The sequence below is a fragment of the Malaya genurostris genome, chromosome 1 (assembly GCF_030247185.1).
Source record: "Malaya genurostris strain Urasoe2022 chromosome 1, Malgen_1.1, whole genome shotgun sequence".
Classification (NCBI taxonomy): Eukaryota; Metazoa; Arthropoda; class Insecta; order Diptera; family Culicidae; genus Malaya; species Malaya genurostris.
In genome coordinates, this window is record NC_080570.1 from 145,070,963 (window position 1) to 145,089,240 (window position 18,278).

At 37.0% G+C, this 18,278-nt stretch overlaps 2 protein-coding genes across 2 annotated transcripts in view; one reads left to right on the forward strand and one right to left on the reverse strand.

The window, feature by feature from the left end:
• LOC131426057 (diacylglycerol lipase-alpha) overlaps positions 1–11,740 on the reverse strand; it is a 107,776-nt gene extending 96,036 nt beyond the window's left edge. The window contains exon 1 of the mRNA XM_058588482.1: positions 11,143–11,740. The gene's annotated coding sequence lies outside the window, so the exon portion shown is untranslated. The remainder of the gene's footprint in view (positions 1–11,142) is intronic.
• Positions 5,865–7,317, forward strand: LOC131426075 (fatty acid hydroxylase domain-containing protein 2-like). Its single transcript, XM_058588507.1, has 3 exons — positions 5,865–6,163; positions 6,223–6,853; positions 6,917–7,317. The coding sequence occupies exons 1-3, from the start codon at positions 6,085–6,087 to the stop codon at positions 7,056–7,058; spliced, it is 852 nt and encodes a 283-aa protein (XP_058444490.1). The 5' UTR covers positions 5,865–6,084; the 3' UTR covers positions 7,059–7,317.
• Positions 11,741–18,278: the final 6,538 nt, after the last annotated feature.

Genomic DNA, 18,278 nt, shown 5'->3' on the forward strand with positions numbered 1-18,278 from the left:
CGATATGACAGTGCACGCACATACACACATTCGCATGTACAGCATAGCATACCGTTACACTTCATAATCAAAAAAAAAGACAAAAGATCACCAACACTGACAGCACGAATGTTGTGAACCCTCATCACCATCTCACCTTTGTGCATGCTGTCACAGCCGCTAAATGAGTCGATTCGCTATTAGGTTTTTTACCGACACTGCTAACCTCAATCAGATGAACACTTTTTGACAGTCCAGCAGTACTGTTTGTAAACAGAAATTTCTTTTGTTTGCTTATTGACAAATTGGATCAGACCATTTACGGTCCGTATCGCCTAAATAAAGTTTTAAAACATTTGTTCACGATTGAATACGGTTCGTTTTTGATATTTATTAAATAAAAGTGACTAGTTGCAAAGCGTAAAGATGATTGTTTTAGATGTGCTCTTCGATTTTTGTTTAAGCTTGTTTGTAAACAGTACCGCTGGACTGTCAAGAATGAATACTTGTTCATTTGTGTCGTCACGATAAAAAACCTAATAGGCAGGTACTGCCTTATCGCAAATCTCTCTTCTGCATGTGAATTCCATACAATCGCAAGCGAGGAAGCAAGCGGCATTCCTTTTCCTACGTACGCTATTCTACAATCTGTTCTGTTATTTTCCCTCCATTCGTATCGAGTATCTTCGGTTCTTTCATTCTCGAACGATTCGTTTCCCCTTTGTTTCCGGTGCCGACGGATGATGAAAATTCCAAACATTCAACTGCGGCGCAAGCGTACCGAATTCCTGTGCTGTTCGCCGTCGACTTTTACCATGAGGACGATTCGTTTATGTGGAAGTGTTGGTGATTGAATTCATTGCCGTAGTAACGGTGGTTCATTTGATTTGATCAAAGACGATAAAGAAGTGTTAATAACATGGTGAAGTCATGCATGAACTTATAATGAATAAAGTTCAAGTTTTAAAAAATATATCGGGGGTTTGTTAGATTTTTTATCGTGATGTCAAAAATGAACAGCCTCCAACGATTTTACCCTTTGTCTGTTTTATGTTAAACCAAGTTGCCTTGCGAGCATATAAACAGTACGCACTTAGAAAACTTCGCAGAATTCGGTAAATTTTTACCGAGTTTTCAACAGCTGAACTTTTGGTAATCAGTTCGGTAATTTGAATGATTACAGACCGTTCAGTAATAAAAATTTTGTTGGACTGTAGAACAACTACCGAACAGCTCTGTAAACAAAATGGAATCATTAAACTAATGGTTCGGTAATTATTTTGTTCTGTGTTTTTATTTAGCGATAAAAATCAGCATTTAAATGAGTTTCCGGATTTAAAAAAAACTTAAATTTCCAACTTACCAATAAGTAAAAAAATAGCTTAGAGGAGTTCTAAACATTTCCACCGGTACCTCAACCCATTCGATGAATCCCTCAAGACTTGTTTTTCGTTTGATCAATAAAATTATACTTACTGAAAATTTTAATAACTGTTTGACAGTAAATATTCACGACAATAAGTATCGTAAAACTGATTATCCGGTAAAAAAATTTTGTAAAATGAAATTCATGTACCGAAACATCGGTTATTTCTAATGATTACCGTAAGTTCTCGTCAAAAATATTACCGAACAAAGGAATTAAATCTTAGTGTGTACGGCTGAAATTGAGGTTAGCAGGAATGTTAAAAAATCTAATATGAATCCTCAGGTGCATTTATTTTAAATTGACATGTAAATAAACCACCGACAGTTTTCAAAAGGCGTTCATTTAGCTAGTTTTATGTGGTGACATTAAGTCATGTAAAATCTAATAAATTTGATTGATCAATGCAAATGTTCTGACAGTTTCATGAAGATACTTTCTCTTCCTTTTTATGATAATGATGAAACACTTGACATCCAATGAGACGCTTAAACCAAAGATAAACTCAAGAAATGGTCTGTGATTTTACATGTACCATTTAAATAGGACCCCTCGTAAGTTGGAGTTCAATGATTAGTTGAACTGATAATTGTTGTGTCATATTTATAACAAATCGAGTTCAAATCTGTTTGATATCGAATAATGACAAGGAATATAATTAGATTTTTAATTGTGACGTCAAAATGAACAAGCGCTGCTCGTTGACAGCTAAGACAAGACAAGACAGCTCGCGTTACGGGCTTGGCTCCAAGTCTGGGAGCCAACGTTGCCAGGTATACCGATTTATCGGTATTTATTCAGATATTTGACCTCTATATCGCAATACAGATATGTACTCCCAAAATACCGATAATTCACGGATCGTACAGATAAATACCGATTTTCGTTGATACCCTATCAGCAGGCCGTTCAATTTTGTCGATTTTTGAGCGCTTGTTGAACGATATATTGCACGAAATATTCGTGCAATTTGCTGGAACGGTTTGTTGTAGTTTTTTCTCTTGCAAAAATAGTGTGAAAATTAAGTGTTACCGTTCCATAGAAAGAAAATTTGTTGTTATTCTACGTGAAGTAGAAGAATTGTGCAGGTATGTATTGTTAGTTCAAACAAATAAGTGGAAAAAACTTCAGAAATTCTGAAGTAAAACTAGTCCAACGGGGCTCCAACTCCTCATGTTAAAAATGGCTCAACAATGGACCTCTGTCTGCCGGGTTTGTTGAACCAAAAAAATGGCATTTGGTTCAACGGTCTGTTTCAAAATCGGCAAACGAAGGTCCCGTGTTGGCCTCCCGTTGAACGATTGATTGGACTTTCATTGGACCAATGATCCAACGTATTGGACCAATGAAGGACCACCGTTGAACGTTTTTTTCTAAGTGGGTAGCATGGATAGACAGGAGAAAAGGTGTCTACGAGACCTTTTTTTTGTCGTGAATACGACTTACTTTACTATGGGATGCCTTTTAAAAATTAGTCATATGGAAGAATGGGTAGAACTTAATCGTGAATTTCTCGACTTGTATTAATGGCAGCAACATAGTTCTTTCACTATTTCATCAAAAATATGATCAGGAATTTAGGATAAAATTTTGAACAGTGTGAGATAACCACAAACAACTCAAAAATTAAGTTTTCTCAAAATTTTAAAATAACGCGGAAAACTCTTTACTTTCGCTTGGGTTTTTCGCGCAAGGACGACGATTTTGAGGTAGTCAGGCACATAACTTCAACTGAATGCGTATAAAAGGGGAACTGTGGTCGAAAATTATCATTTCTTCTTGTGCGTTTGATGAAAGCGGACGTCGTGGGAATGATTTAATCAACCAGCAGCTTCGCAGAGTGCACCTTCTGCGTGGTTAAAAACCTCAAACGCTTAGGTCGCAAATGTCATTTGGACTTCGGTCGTCAGGTGGAGCATTCGTCAATAATAAGAGCGGACCTTTTGCGTGGTATCAAACCTCAAACGCCCAGGTCATGCTCTCATTTGGACTCCAGTCGTCAAGTGGAGCAGTTGGCAATGAAAGCAGACTTTTTGCGTGGTATAAAGCCTCAAACGCTTAGGTCGTGCTTTCATTTGGACTTCAATCGTCAGGTAGAGCAGTCGTCAATGCTACAACAATGTGGAACATTTTGCAAAATCAGCCCTTCTAATGGCTCTAAATGTTACCTGAAGAACTATAAAGATTGCTTCTTTGTAAATCGAAAATTAAAATTATCAGTGTAGTGCAAATCTAAAATAATTTGATCAGTTTTTTGCAATGTTCATAGTTCTAAATTCGCAACAGTGTTTAAAATCGTGTGTTTTATATTATACAATTTGACTCTTCTTGGATGCCAGAAATTAATCCCGTACAGCATTTTGATAGTATCTTTTATTAAAATATTGAAATCCGAAATGAAATAATCGACATCAAAATTCTCTAAGGTGCCATTTAGAACCATAATTTTATACCCAAAGAATTATGCGAAATTTTACTTCACTATACTGTATACGGCCCATTTTTCAATCAGTTGTAGTTTGTAGTAAACTTTCTGCAGATTTGCTGTATAAAATGCATAGTAGTGTTAGTTTAAAAAAAATAAGTGGAAAAAACTTCGGAAATTCTCCAGTAAAACCAGTCCAACGGGGCTCCTACTCCTCATATTGAAAATGGCTCAACAATGGACCTCTGTCTGCCGGGTTTGTTGAACGAAAAAAATGGCATTTGGTTCAACGGTCTGTTTCAAAATCGGCAAACGAAGCTCTCATGTTGGCCTCCCGTTGAACGATTGATTGGACTTTCATTGGACCAATGATCCAACGTATTGGACCAATGAAGGACCACCGTTGAACTTTTTTTTTTCTAAGAGGGATACAGTCAACTATCATTAATAATTCAGCAGGGCCCATGGAAAGCAAACAAAATAAGAGTAAGAAGCCTAAGACAAGACCTGACATCTGGGGGGGCTGCTTTTGTTCCAAAATGGACCAGTTTCTGATTGGCTGATTTTGATGTTGCCACCTGCACATTGTGAAAAGAAAAAACTTTTGCAGGGTACGCGAGCAATGATGCCAAGTATAAAGAAAATCAGAAAACAAATTTATTAAAATGTATAATTTTAGCTCACCAATGAAAATGAAAATTTTCGGAAAATGTTTCACTTTTTTTCAATCTCATTGGTAATAAATGTTTATAGTGGCAGGACTGTGTAATTAAAATAGGCATCAAGCCGTTTTTCTTTTTAGTGAATTAAAGTGTAAGTGTGTTAAGTTTTACGAGAAGAATGAACTGTTGTGTTCCACACTGTGGTCGCATTAAGCATTTCTATCCAAACCTGACTTTTTCCGGTTTCCAAAAGATCCGGTAATACGTCAACAATGGATTTTTCGTTCAACATGAGATATTTCGTGTATTGTCATCAAAGCTCAATTAAATGTTTTTAAGCATTAATATATAATAAAGAAATGCATTCACCAAAACATGTTTTATGTTTATTTCAAATCAAAAACCTAAAGTCTAAAAATTTAAATGTAATATTTTTTTTCTAGCATAGTTATAAAAATAATTTGTAAATATGGCTACACTGTAGCCGATACGTTGGTATTTTTTCCACAGGGCGAAAATGACGAGAAGGATGATTCGGAAGGAAGAATAAGAAGCCAGTTGTCAGGTCCTGTCTTAGTAAGAAGCCAGCTGTCTCGTCTTTTCTTAGATTGACAGGTCAGCAGTTCTGCTGAATTGTCAAATAAATTGAGGTTTGCAGTGACGGTAAAAAACCTAATAGAAAAAACGTGTTATAATATGAAACGAACATGTCAAAAAACTACTGAATGCTGTCAAAAGATGTTCACTCAGCTCATTTTGTGAGATTATCTTTTAAATGCTTAGAGGCTTGTAAACAATGAAACGGACTGGGTATCGATTTCTGAAAAAAAAAAAAAAACCTGTTAATACGAAGAATTCTAGGAAATACTTTTAAATCAGAAAAAAGAAACAATTTGAGTTTTTCATCTTGAATCAGTAGAAGTTTCGCTTCGATGAATTTATTAACAAAGATTGTATTATCTTCTTCGAAGCCATTTTTGTCAGATGACTTTTCAGCAGGAATTTTAGATTCAGCAATTTCAATATTTTGAAAGCTTTGAGCGGAAATGCCTTCTAATATATTCTTTGTGTTTTTTTTTTGAGATTTTACTTCATATAAATTCATTTATTTGTGGTTGCCATATTTCAATCGATTCAGCAACAAGAAAATTGTAGCTAAAACGAGAGAACGAGTTGGAGTAAGGTACAGAAATCCACTGAAAATGTACTCACCGAAAAAAAATAAAAAGATAAAGAAAGTTGATGACTGATGTTTGCTATCGTAAGGAAAGAAATGGAATAAATCACATTAATTTTTGTCGTACTACGAACATCGATCATCTTTTGCGGAAACCACACGAAACGCAACAATCTAATTAACGGATTCCCCTTTTCGGTCATTTTCGGGTCGGCTCTTGAGGGTTGCATAAATTTCCCAACAAAAATATACCGGCGATATCTAATCTTATCTGGCGCGAATCCGTCGATTTGGATCGCGACCAAATTTATCTGTTTCATTGCATCACACTTCCCTATTGAAAATGGAGAACCAGTAGCAGCGTTAGTTCTTTCCGAACCTTGGCTCGCTGCGTACTAAAATCGCGACTATTATCATGGAACAGGTGAAAGATCCTTCCAACGGATCTGAAACATTCCTGCAGGATAAGTGGAACCGTCTGTTGGATACAATCGGTGAGTTTTCAATACGGCAAAACGAAAAGGTTGATTTTAATTTGAACAGTTCCTAATAGGCGATGATCCGGAATTTCTTTATGTTTGGGCTCTAACAATTTGGGTGAACGGCTTCTTTTGGGTGTTCGGAGGGTTGTTTGTGCTAATGGATGTCTTCAACCGGCCTCGCTGGCTACGGAAATACAAAACACAACCTGGAAAAAATGAACCCTTGGAATGGGCAGGTCTCCTGATGGTTATGAAGACCATTCTGTTCAACCAGACGATGGTTGGAATTCCACTAACCTACATTGGATTTCACTTGGCTGGGAGTAAGAATCTACCGAACGTTCGTGAGCTACCGAGTACCATCGTAGTGCTTCGTGATTTGTGCGTTTGTTTATTTTTTGCCGAAATCGGATTCTACTACGTGCACCGTTTTCTGCACTTGCGGCCACTGTATCGATACGTCCACAAAAAGCATCACGAATGGACGGCTCCATTCGCCTGGACGGCCATGTACTGTCACCCGGTGGAGCACGTCATCAGTAATATGCTTCCACCGATCATCGGAATAGAACTGATGAAAAGTCATTTGGCAACGGCTGTTCTGTGGTTCACGTTGCTTATTGTCAACACCATCCGGGATCACTGCGGATATCATCTGCCATTCTTCCCGAGTCCGGAATATCACGACTATCATCATGCAAAGTGAGTACACAAGAAGAAAAGTTTTGACATATACTGACATCTGTCTTTGAAACTTTCGCGCAGATTCACGGAATGTTTTGGCACATTCGGTTATCTCGATCTGTTGCATGGGACCGATAAAACGTTCCGGAAAAGTAAACAACATCTGCGTCACCGATTCCTTTGGACGACTCGGTCTGCCAGGGAACTTATTCCGGATAAGTGAAAAACAATCTAGAAAAGTGTGTGGCTTAATGTTCCAGTTTTTTCTCAATAGAAATAGCTGAAGAAATAGCACCGGGTGTTAGCTGAATGCGTTTAAACTTTCTCACATATGGAATCATAGGGTCCCAAAGATGCATGAATACCTTTAATATCAGTCCTGTTTTCAGATTTCGATGGATTCATTTAACAATTATGACATCAATTAGGAGCACCTGCATTTAATTTCTGTTATGGATTTCCAATTTGAAATAAACTATTCTCCAAGGTAATCGAGTTTTTGTAGTTTTGCACTGAAGCTTCCAGCTCTGAAATTATTTGTACGTACTACTAACTTCGGCCTACAATTTTTTTCAAAAGCTTCACAATGTCAGATCGTAGCAAAAAATACAGAACATAAAATCTGTAGCAGCTTTCCGGATCTCCTACAAAAACTTTATTTTGAGACTGCGGTTGCAAATTTATAGCCAGAGCACCAGTTTATTGGCGAGAACACAGCCATGGTGGACGAAAACATGCGTGTAGGCATGTTTTTGAGTTTTTTTGATGATGATGATGATGATGATGGTCCCACCTCATACCCCTACAAAGGTGTGAGCAGAACGAGTTATCTAAATGATAATTAATATTTTTGCACATATCTTAACCAGTAAACAAAAGAAAACGATCTGATTAATCTAGCAGGTATAGATTCTTCTTCAAAAGAACGACTGACCACAAAATAACATTCAAATATCTCGGATTTACTATCCAGGGTTAATCAAGAAAATTTCCAACCCGGGAAGATCCTTGATCACATCAGGAATCGAACCCGATATCTTTACCAGTATCAGACAGTAATTCACCTGGCCCTTCCCGCCGGACCAGTTCATCGCTACACACATCAGCTACGATGGAGTAACGAGACTGCGGATGAGCAGAGCCAAGCCCAATTCCATCAACAACTGTCGATCCCAATTAGTTTCCCGAATCTATTCCTTAAATAATTATCCAACCTTGCGATCAAGGTCAAGAGCAAACTTAACACACTGAATGCTAAGGCTCTTCGGCCAGTCCTGTTCGCTTTCCAAATAGTCACTACCTGCTTCGCGCGCGAGGCTCAAACGTTTGTAGACTGCTCATTATTTTTAACTCTCAAACAAACTAAAAATCCATCATCATCATACCGAACATAGTAACTTAATACGTCTCACAATAATATATATAAACAAAAAAAAATACAATCTTCGTAATACGTAAAAAAATAAAAAATCTAAAAAAATTGAACTAACTAACTAAATATTTGCTTACAAAGCGGACTTTATGTGTGAAATACATAACTTTTTGAACTCCACCAATGAGGCCGCGCGTTTGATCTCTCTTGGCATCGAATTGAAAAAACTTATTCCCTTGTACAACAATGAGTTTTGCGATCTGGCTAACAAAAAGCTTGGTGTTCTAGCATCAGACGCGTTTCTAGTATTGTACCTATGCAAATCAGTTCCTCTTTCAACTCGATCACACAAATATCGAGGCAGCATGCCATTTAATATCTTGAAAATAAATACCATGGTTAAGTAGTAAATTCTCTGTTTCACTGAAAGCCATTGTAATGCGTTCAGTAGAAAATCTGAGGAGGTATATCTACTACATTTTAGAATTAATCGCATGATCTTATTTTGCAGTCGCTGTAATCTCAAGATTTGTGTGTTATTAGCAAGAAACAGAATGGATGGGCAAAAGTCAATGTGTGGTGAAATGACTGTTTTATACAAAAGAATCTTACTATGGGTCGTTAAGTCATTTTTCAAACGACATAATACACCATATTTTTTGGCAATCTTCTTGATGACGTTATTGATATGAGATTTGAATGTTAACTTTTCATCAATTATGACTCCAAGATACTTCATTTCTCTAACGCGATCAATAATTTCACCATCAATTTCCACATTGGCGTCATGACCGGTGCTGACAGAAGAAATAACCATATATTTAGTTTTCGCGACGTTTAGTTTCAGTTGCTTAAATTTTAACCATCGAACCAGCGAACTTAGATCCTCGTTTAAATGTGCAACAGCTTCATTGAAATCTCTAGCCGTAATGAACAGAACAGTATCATCAGCAAACAAATTTATATCACAGAAACGTAAGACTCGCTTCATATCATTAATATACATGATAAATAGAATAGGACCTAACACACTTCCCTGAGGCACACCAAGTGAATTGCCGAGGGAACTAGACATCACATCGTTAAAAACAGTCTTTTGAGATCTACCACATAAACATCCTTTGACATCCCCTTCTCGCTGATTGTCAGCCACAGTAGTACCTTCTTGGGAAACTTGGTGTGAGAAATGAAATATGAAAATATGAAATGCCCTACCAGTCGTTGTCTTCCAGGGTGAGATAGGCTTTCTCGTCCATCACCACCGCCACGTCACGATTCCCCGGGAAAACGTGTTGACCATCTTATTCAGCCGCTGCCGCTGCGTCATTGTCTCTGCAGCTGGAGCTTCTCGTCGCTCAGGGTCGTCGGTCGTCTGGAACCGCGCTTCCGAAATTCTGATTGTTGTCTAATAGTGCCAAGATACCGGAATGCCCGTATCCGGCGTCCACAAAGTGCCACACGATGTCCGTTTTCGACGCGGTGGGGTGCCATTCTTTGAACGCGCACATTTCTGTACGGAGTTGCTTCACTGTTTTTGTATTCACGGTTAGAGTTAGCCTAATAGAGCTTTCAAATTTTGTCTGCTGACTCATTGGTTACTATGATTAATGCTACATAGATAATTTCATCAGTGCGGGTGAAGTTAAACCCGTGAAAAATTGACATTTTTTGTTCAATTTTTCGTAATGCAAACGTTAGTTCCAGTTTGGCTGCAAATTCTTGCCTAATTATTCAATGAGTAGTTAAAAATGGTTTTTATTTGTATACTTGACTTTATTGCGCTGGGCAAGAAACTTACATTTTAACGATTTAACGACTCAATCATCGATCGACTGGGGGAATTAGATAACCCATGTTTTATCAGCACATTTGACAGCCAACTCACGTTGCAACAAGCACTCGGTTATGAGCACTCTTTCTGAGGTCTTTACCGTCTAGCCACTGTTTTGGGTATGTTTCTCAAGTAGCCACTTTAGTATGTAGTATGATCAGTTATCAGTAAGCGGCGCCAACTCGATAAGAAGACCAACAAAAGTGTTTGAAAATTATTGAATTTTAAATCGCCATGCTGATTCAAAGTATACCATTTTTGGATTTCTTATAGGGTTCTATACTCGCTCACTGTTCGCTCGACTCGACCGATCAATCCATTGAGCAGTAGGCTTAGACAGTTTGTTGTTTTTACCTCATTTCCATTCGTCAAATCATTGATTGTATTGATCGATTAATTTGATTAAACTTTCAACCACAAAGTGACTGTAATTTCCTACAGCAAAGTACGCATCGAAATTCTTCGCACAACTCGCCAAAAACCATAAATGAGCAAACAATTTAGCTCGATATCAATGTCTTTGTTTCATTCGATGAAATTTGATCGTTACAGTGGCAGTGACCGAAGAAGCCTTATGGCGTTTTCGTTTTTAATTTGCACTACACCGGTGCAGTGCTACACTGAGGCATGAATAAACGAACAAAAAAGACGAAAACATAAACAGTAACCATTGACTACAATTAACGATTCCATTGCACAGAGCTACACCAAACTTTTGATGAGTGCTACACCAGTGGTGTCGGTGCAGAAAAAGTGTAGCACTGGTGTAGTGCAATTGGTAAAAACGAACGGTTTAGGTGCAGCTTTCACTACACCGGTGTAGTGCAATTTAATAACGAAAACGACATTAGGAAAAGGAGAGTGTGAGAGGAAGAGTGTGAAAACAAAATGCATACGGTAACAAGCCCATTTTAATGTCACTGAATATCAAGGTAAGTTTCTGTTTTGAATATTTAAAGCTGTCAATGGTCCGGAGTTGATGGAGTTGATCGATACTACCGAGTGCCATGCTTTAACTTTCTCATGACTCATGCGGTGCCACAATAAATCAAAGAGAAGATTAGCTTTTACCAGAATCGTCATTCTTATCTAACATTAACTTACCGCGATGGTGGATGAACAAGCATAATCGTGTTCGGTTTAATGTTTCTTTCCTAGAACGTTTTTGGTAAACGTGCCGATAATTTAGGTTACTACTTTCGTTATCAGTTTTGTTATCACGTGTCACAATTTACTCAAAAAAAAAACGATTGATAAACGCGTATTTTTGTCACAGAGCATTGCACATTATTACACTATTGCTAGCATTGACAGCCTAAAGAGTATCACTTTTAAATATAAAAATATAAACACATTGTTGTCATACCTACACCGGTTATGACTGAACTTTCAAATTAGAATTTTACCGACAAAATCGGATCTATTCAACTAACCGGTTAGTACACGCGACTTCAGAATAATCGACCTTTGATGCGACCCGACCGAACTGAAATGACTCACAATCGTTCCCATTTGTTTTTGGCTACCCTGATTTACACCGCTCGGACCACTCTCGGACTCGATTACGGTAGTTAGTAATTTTACTTTTCACTTGGCTTCAGCGGCACGCAATACTTTTTGTCTTACGGTTTGGTTCCGATGTGATTTGTTTAAAATTTACAGCAAATATTCGCGAAACGCTAGGCATAATATATGAACGTGAAATGCACTCTACAACGAAATCTGTGCTCAGCTGTGTTTTGTCAGCACGACCACCACCGGGCGCCGTCGGTCAAGCGATCTGCCGAGATTCATTCTCTGGTTTGGCGAGGTTTGCACGGGTGATGAAATCATCGGGTCAGAACACAGACACGCAGCTGAGCTGGCAGTGAAGGACGGACACACAGCACATGGTTATGATCAGAAAGAGTTTTGTCAAGTAGTTAGGCTCCATATGATTCACACTTCCCCTTAGTTCCGAAGTGTACGGTGTTGATCGGAGTGATCTCAGTGCTGTTCGTCAGAACTGTAACGCGTAACGGTGCATACCGCCCTATGCCCTAATAAAATTAATCAATCGATGTTGAAGAGAAAGAGAGATTGAGAATCACAACAAAATCATGACGAAATTTGATAAGAATCAAGATTAGAAGTGGTACAGTGATGTTTCGATTTTCTCATCGGAATAGTGTTCCATTAGCTGACAACTTCGATTTTAAAATCATTTTGGCAATGTTTCATAATCGATCAATTACGAATTTGGAGATAATATGAACATAGAAATCTAGGAACTAGTCACCGATAGATGATCTAACGACATAATTGTATGGGCTTCTCTGCAAATGACTGTTTCTTCTAGTTTACGTTTACTTTCGCGAATTACCTGTAAGGTTGGGCCCCTCGCGCTTTGAGTCCCAAACATTACGAATTTCATCAAGATGGTGCCGTTAAAAAAGCATTATCAGAATAGCTATCGATTAAACTTAGTAGAAGTTTCTATAATCGCTCCGTAATGATCCAATAAGAAAAAAAAAACAAGTTCTGCAGTTTTGTCGATTTTAATTGGTTTCTAAAACCGGTCTCATTCACTCATTTAAACTCGTTAAAATGGTAGAGGAGAGCGGATATCGAACGCAAATGCTCTACCTTATTTGCAATAAAACTTAAACTTTATGAAATTTCTGAGTTTTCCAAAAGGTCTTATAAGCAAGTGACAGGTTTTCTTAATTAACTTTCTTTTCTATTAATAAGTAAGCCGTCCCACACCTGCCTTACAACTATATGTATAAAATAGAGATGGGCAAAACAGCTCATTTCAATGAACCATTCAGTGATGCAGAGTTTTAATAAAAGAACTAGTTCTCGAAAGCCGTTCGTTGGTTCTTTTCATAGTTAGTTTGCTTGTTGAATGACCAACCTAGATCCCAATGAGGAGGTTTCGTAGTTTTCTTATTAACCTGTTTTCTAAGATTGAGCGAACTAAAAAAGGCCCACGACTTTGAACTGAAGAACTACCGTTCTCAAAAAAAAATAACTATTGGTCATTCATTCTTTCAAATGAACTAGTTCTTTTGAACCGCTCGCGAACGAATTGCCCATCTGTAGTATAAAATAATACCTGAAACATTAGATAATACTCCAAATTGAGTTTAATCAAGGCATCCTTTTCTTCAATTTTCCGTTTACAAACAGTACTGCTGAACCGCCGACACGACCTGCCACTCGTCTATCGAAACTGTATCGCAAATTTAACTACCCCTCAGTAACTGGTAATGTCAAAATGAAATCGTTGGAAAACTATTGAAACTGGCAACTCAAGATGATGATTTATTAATTTTGAATAACAGGTATTATCACCTTGGTTACTGCATATTGAAGACTTGAGAAATGTAAACAATTACACCCAAACCTCCATTTACGAACCTTATATATGTATGTATGTATGCTTACACACTCACTCGTTTGCGTATATGTGTATATATTTGTACATATAAATGATCGCTTTTACTTCACCAATATTTATATGTATTAGAAAATACAAATATTTGCACACATGCGTACGTATATTAATACATATATACATATATAAGTTACGTAAATGGAGGTTTGGGTGTACTAACTGTCTCGAAGGGATTAGTTTCAAGTTCTCCAGTTTCATCACCTGTTAGAGCCGTAGATCGATCAGTTTAATCAGATAGATGCTTTCTTGAGCGCTGTCTGGGGCTCGAACATGCGAAAAATGTCTTTTGAACCCAGCGCTATCAGGTTGCCGTATTTGGCCAATATTTATTGTATTGGATACTTTCAATGTATTGTCGGTATCAGGTTACGTTTGAACGACTTAGATTTATCAAGACTATCTGCTTTGTTAATAAGTTTTTAAAAGGTGGTGAAGTTCTGTCCAATAATCAAAATTTAGTACACATAAAGCGGAGTAAAATCGGTATATCAATACTATGCTACGAAATGCAAAGAAAATTCGTTTACAGCGAATCAAAAGTACTTTAAGGTTTGGCTTTATTTTTTAATTCTTTCCAGAGAAGCAGGGCATCGGTACAAATACAGAATTTATATTTGTTCTTTTCTAATGACTTATGACTGAAGTAAAACGGTTTCAATTGTTCGCCAAATCATTATTCATTCGCCGCTTCTTTATTTGTTCAAAATCGTTCATACTATTAGTTAGTTAATGACTTCTTTATTTCCATGGATTAAGTTAAGAGGTAAAAATAAACAAAAAGAAACTGTCACTTGCTGATACGATGTTTTGAAAAGTCACCGCCAATGTAATTGATATACTTACTGTGTAATATTTCTAAGATATGTGATAGAAAATCTGATCCAATCAGTCTCACGAAGATTTTTGATGCCATTTTTGTCAAAACCTTATTATATGCTTGACAGTTAGTGTTGCCGTAATTGTCAGGGAATATAAGGATATTAAAAAACATATACATCAGTACAGCGACACTTCAAACCGGTATGTGACCAGCGATGCCAGGTTGCCAGATTTTTCTCGCTTCGCCAGACACTCTAACCAGCCACATCGTTTGCCAGATTTTACAAAGTTTACCAGATTCTACAAATGTCCCCAATTTTGTCAGATCTCACCAGATATTGACTGCTCTATACCTGGTGGTGAGACCTTTTTTTTGCTCACTGAAAATGAAGCCCGGTCAAAATTTCCTTGTATATAGTTAGACCCAGACAAATCCAGATCAATTTTTCAGTCAGAGACAGATTTTTGAAAAAATAACATGGCAACTCTGTATGTGACTCTGTCATAAAGTTACACGCTTCAAACTCATGTTCAAAGTATTCTATTATCAACAGTACTTGATATGTTAGTAAATCCAAAACTTGAAATGTATTAAGAGAAACACATTTTAAAAAGGAGTTGATTTTTAGCAGTGTACATGTAAAGCTCTTGAAAATTCATACACTGAGTGTAAAAGCTGTGGATTTCTTGTTTTCCACATGCTACATTTATTTGAAAGGTACATCAAAATGATAAGATTTATCGTTGACACCAGTATTTGAACGAATGAATTTTATTTGAATATCACATTGTTTTCCATATAGATTTCTATTGAATCACGATTGACCGACTCAAGTTTTTTTTCAAATGCATTCGCTCTGTACTCATTTCCTTTTGAAAATGAATTGTTTAACACATGTTCGATTCAGTTCAATAGCAAAATACAACATATCTAAAGGAAAAGCTAGGCGAAATTGAAAAGAAACAAAATTTAAATTTTAACAATCTTTAAATCAAATCGCTATGTTTTCGGATTTAAATGAAAACGCATATTAAATTGAAGTGATATTAACATATGAATCGAATTTTATCAGTGCAGTCGCAACCATGGCCAAAAACAAAAGTTTTATCGACGACACGACCTGCCACTCGTCTATCAAAACTGTATCGTAAATTTAACTACCCCTCAGTAACTGGAAATGTCAAATCGAAAACGCTAGTGATTTTTTTTAAACTGGCAGCACAAGTTGATATATTTATTGATTTTGAATAACAGTCACCATAACCTTTGTTACTGCATATCGAAGGCAAGATGAATGTAATAATAAAATAAATTTCAGATCGGTTATTATATTACGAAACATTTAAATGGATTTACCTGACTCGAGCGGAATGTAAAAATTGAGGAGTATGAGTTATGTCTTTTATAAAGCCAAGTTCAAAATTCCGGTCTTGACTTGAAACCGTTGTGTGAGAAGGAAGACATGGAAATGACCGACAACGAGCTGAGCGAGGCTAGTGCTCTGCGGTACCATAACGTACGGTAAAATGATTTCTTTGTGGAATTCCACTAGTAATCCTCGAATAGTGGCCAACAAGGCGAAAGACTGTTTCCACTGCTGCGCAATCAACCGACACAAAACAATTTTGACCCCGGCATATTACACCGAATCCTACTGCCCAGAAAAGCTAGCAGTTGAAGTGTACGGATGAATCGCTGGAAGCAGATCATTGTACTCGTTCGTTGGTTTCATCCATAATTTCGATTAAATTCCGAAAATCGAGTTCATTTAAATGCATTTCTGCTTAATTTGGACAAAGTTTAACACTGATAGAACTATTCCACCGCTTTCAAAACATGTTTATTTGTTTTGGGGTTCCTTGGTAACTAGTCCATAGCAACTTAAACAGTGTTGCTCGAGAAGATTATTTTTATCATTTACAAGGGGTCGCTAGATTTGTGGTAACTGGCGGTGAATTGTTAGCCAACAGTTTTAATGCTGATTTTTCTTCGGAGTGCCTGGTCGTGTCGTCGGTTTTATGCTCAAATTTCTGCGATTCGAGATGCATTGGAGATTTCACTAAGGGTATGAAAAAAAAGTTGCCTACGTGACTGGTGTAATGATACCCGTTCTCTTCAATATAAGTATTTTACAGAAACGCACCACAAACACAAGCTCATCATTTGCTTTTAATTGTCCTTCCTTAACTTTTGATTCTACGGTGTGTTACGTAAATTTTCGTAAACATTAAATGTTATGATCGCAGGAATTGTAATTTTGCATCCATTCGAATGCAATATACTGAGAATGAGGAAACGTACTTGCACTTCAAATCAAAGCAACCCTCAAGTTCGATTAGCAAAACATCCCAACTCTAGATGTTAGAGCAAATTCAGCAGCTGAAAGATTCATATGGGTGGTCTATAATGTAAATGAAACTGAAACAAACGTATCCCCAGCAATCCGTTTTAGTTTTATTTATTCGACCAGTTCTACTGTCAAATTTGAAAATGGTATACATTGTCGTTCTATTTTTTCTATATTTGAAACACTGATAAAACGCTGCTGGGGCTGCCAGTTTATTTTGTTATAATTTCTAGATTTAAATTTTAAAACTGACATAAATTATGCATCTAGAACTAGAACACTCCTGAATATGCCCTTAGGTGCTATATTCTTCAACCATCTGAGAAGCCATTGACATACAGCGGTGATTTTACACCTCATTAGCTTCCTTATTGCCCCGTTTACACTTCTGCTGGCTGCCAGCATGCTGGTGTCAGTGTACTGCCCTCTTAGGAAAAAACGTTCAACTGTGGTCCAATGATCCAAAGTATTAGACCAACGAAGGACCACCGTTGAACGTTTTTTTCCTAAGAGGGCAGTACACTGACACCAGCATGCTGGCAGCCAGCAGAAGTGTAAACGGGGCATATACCAAAACGTATGCTTTGACTGATATTTGATATTTGGAGTTTGAGTTTTTTTTCATATTAATTTTGTTTCTTTTGTTGAATTTTCTAACAGATAATTATATTAAAAATCATACCACGTTATTTGCGTACTACGGCTGAAATAGAATGACTTCAAGATAATGTATTCAAGAAACAATTGCGGTTGCTTTCGCGGAAGTTAGATTTAAGATAAGAAGCATTGCATCTTTCTAGGAAAATAACAAAAAAAAAAATTATTAACACTTACTAAAAAAGTCACAAATCTTTAGTTTGACTGAAGTCATTAATTTCGTTAATTGTTTCATTTTAGACTCCAAGTGGCTATATCGATGATTTACCAAATTTTTCGGTTCTCCAAAAGTTTGTTACTGAAATTTCGGAAAACATTGAGTTTTAAATCGACCACGTGGCTCGCTCAATTCCCTTTGCGATGCGCGATGCGATGCGTATTTCTCTTGTACTCTCTCGTATATGAGCAAACTGTACCGGGTTGCCAGCATACATTTTATTATTTTGATGAGAAGTTTTATCACATAAATCTATCGTATGGATTGGACATTACATGGATTCCAATGAACAAAAAAAAATCAACTTTCACAAAGATTGAATGTCTGTGTGTTAGGCAGCCTTGTCGAGCCAATTTTATTTCTCTCTCTTTTTTCAGAATGCTATCAGGAAATCAAAGCGAAAAAATGGCGGATGCATTGAAACTGACTTTGTTTCACAGAAAAATACAAGACTTTATTTTTATCGCGATAACATATATATTTTTATGTACTAATCGCATCAATGAATCATTCTGAAAAATTCACAGAATATTCTCAACTAAATTCCGAAGACATTGTTAGGTGGGTTTTTCTATATTCTGCACCGTTTCCAAGAAAATTTTATTTGAAACGGGGAATGCGATAAGCAGGGCCGTAGTGAGCGCCCGAGGCAAACTCAAAAATATTTCCCGCTGTCAATATTTTTAACAAACACCATGAAGACGAACACGATTCTTCATAAAGTTTATAAAGCAAATGAACAATATGCATAAACCAACGT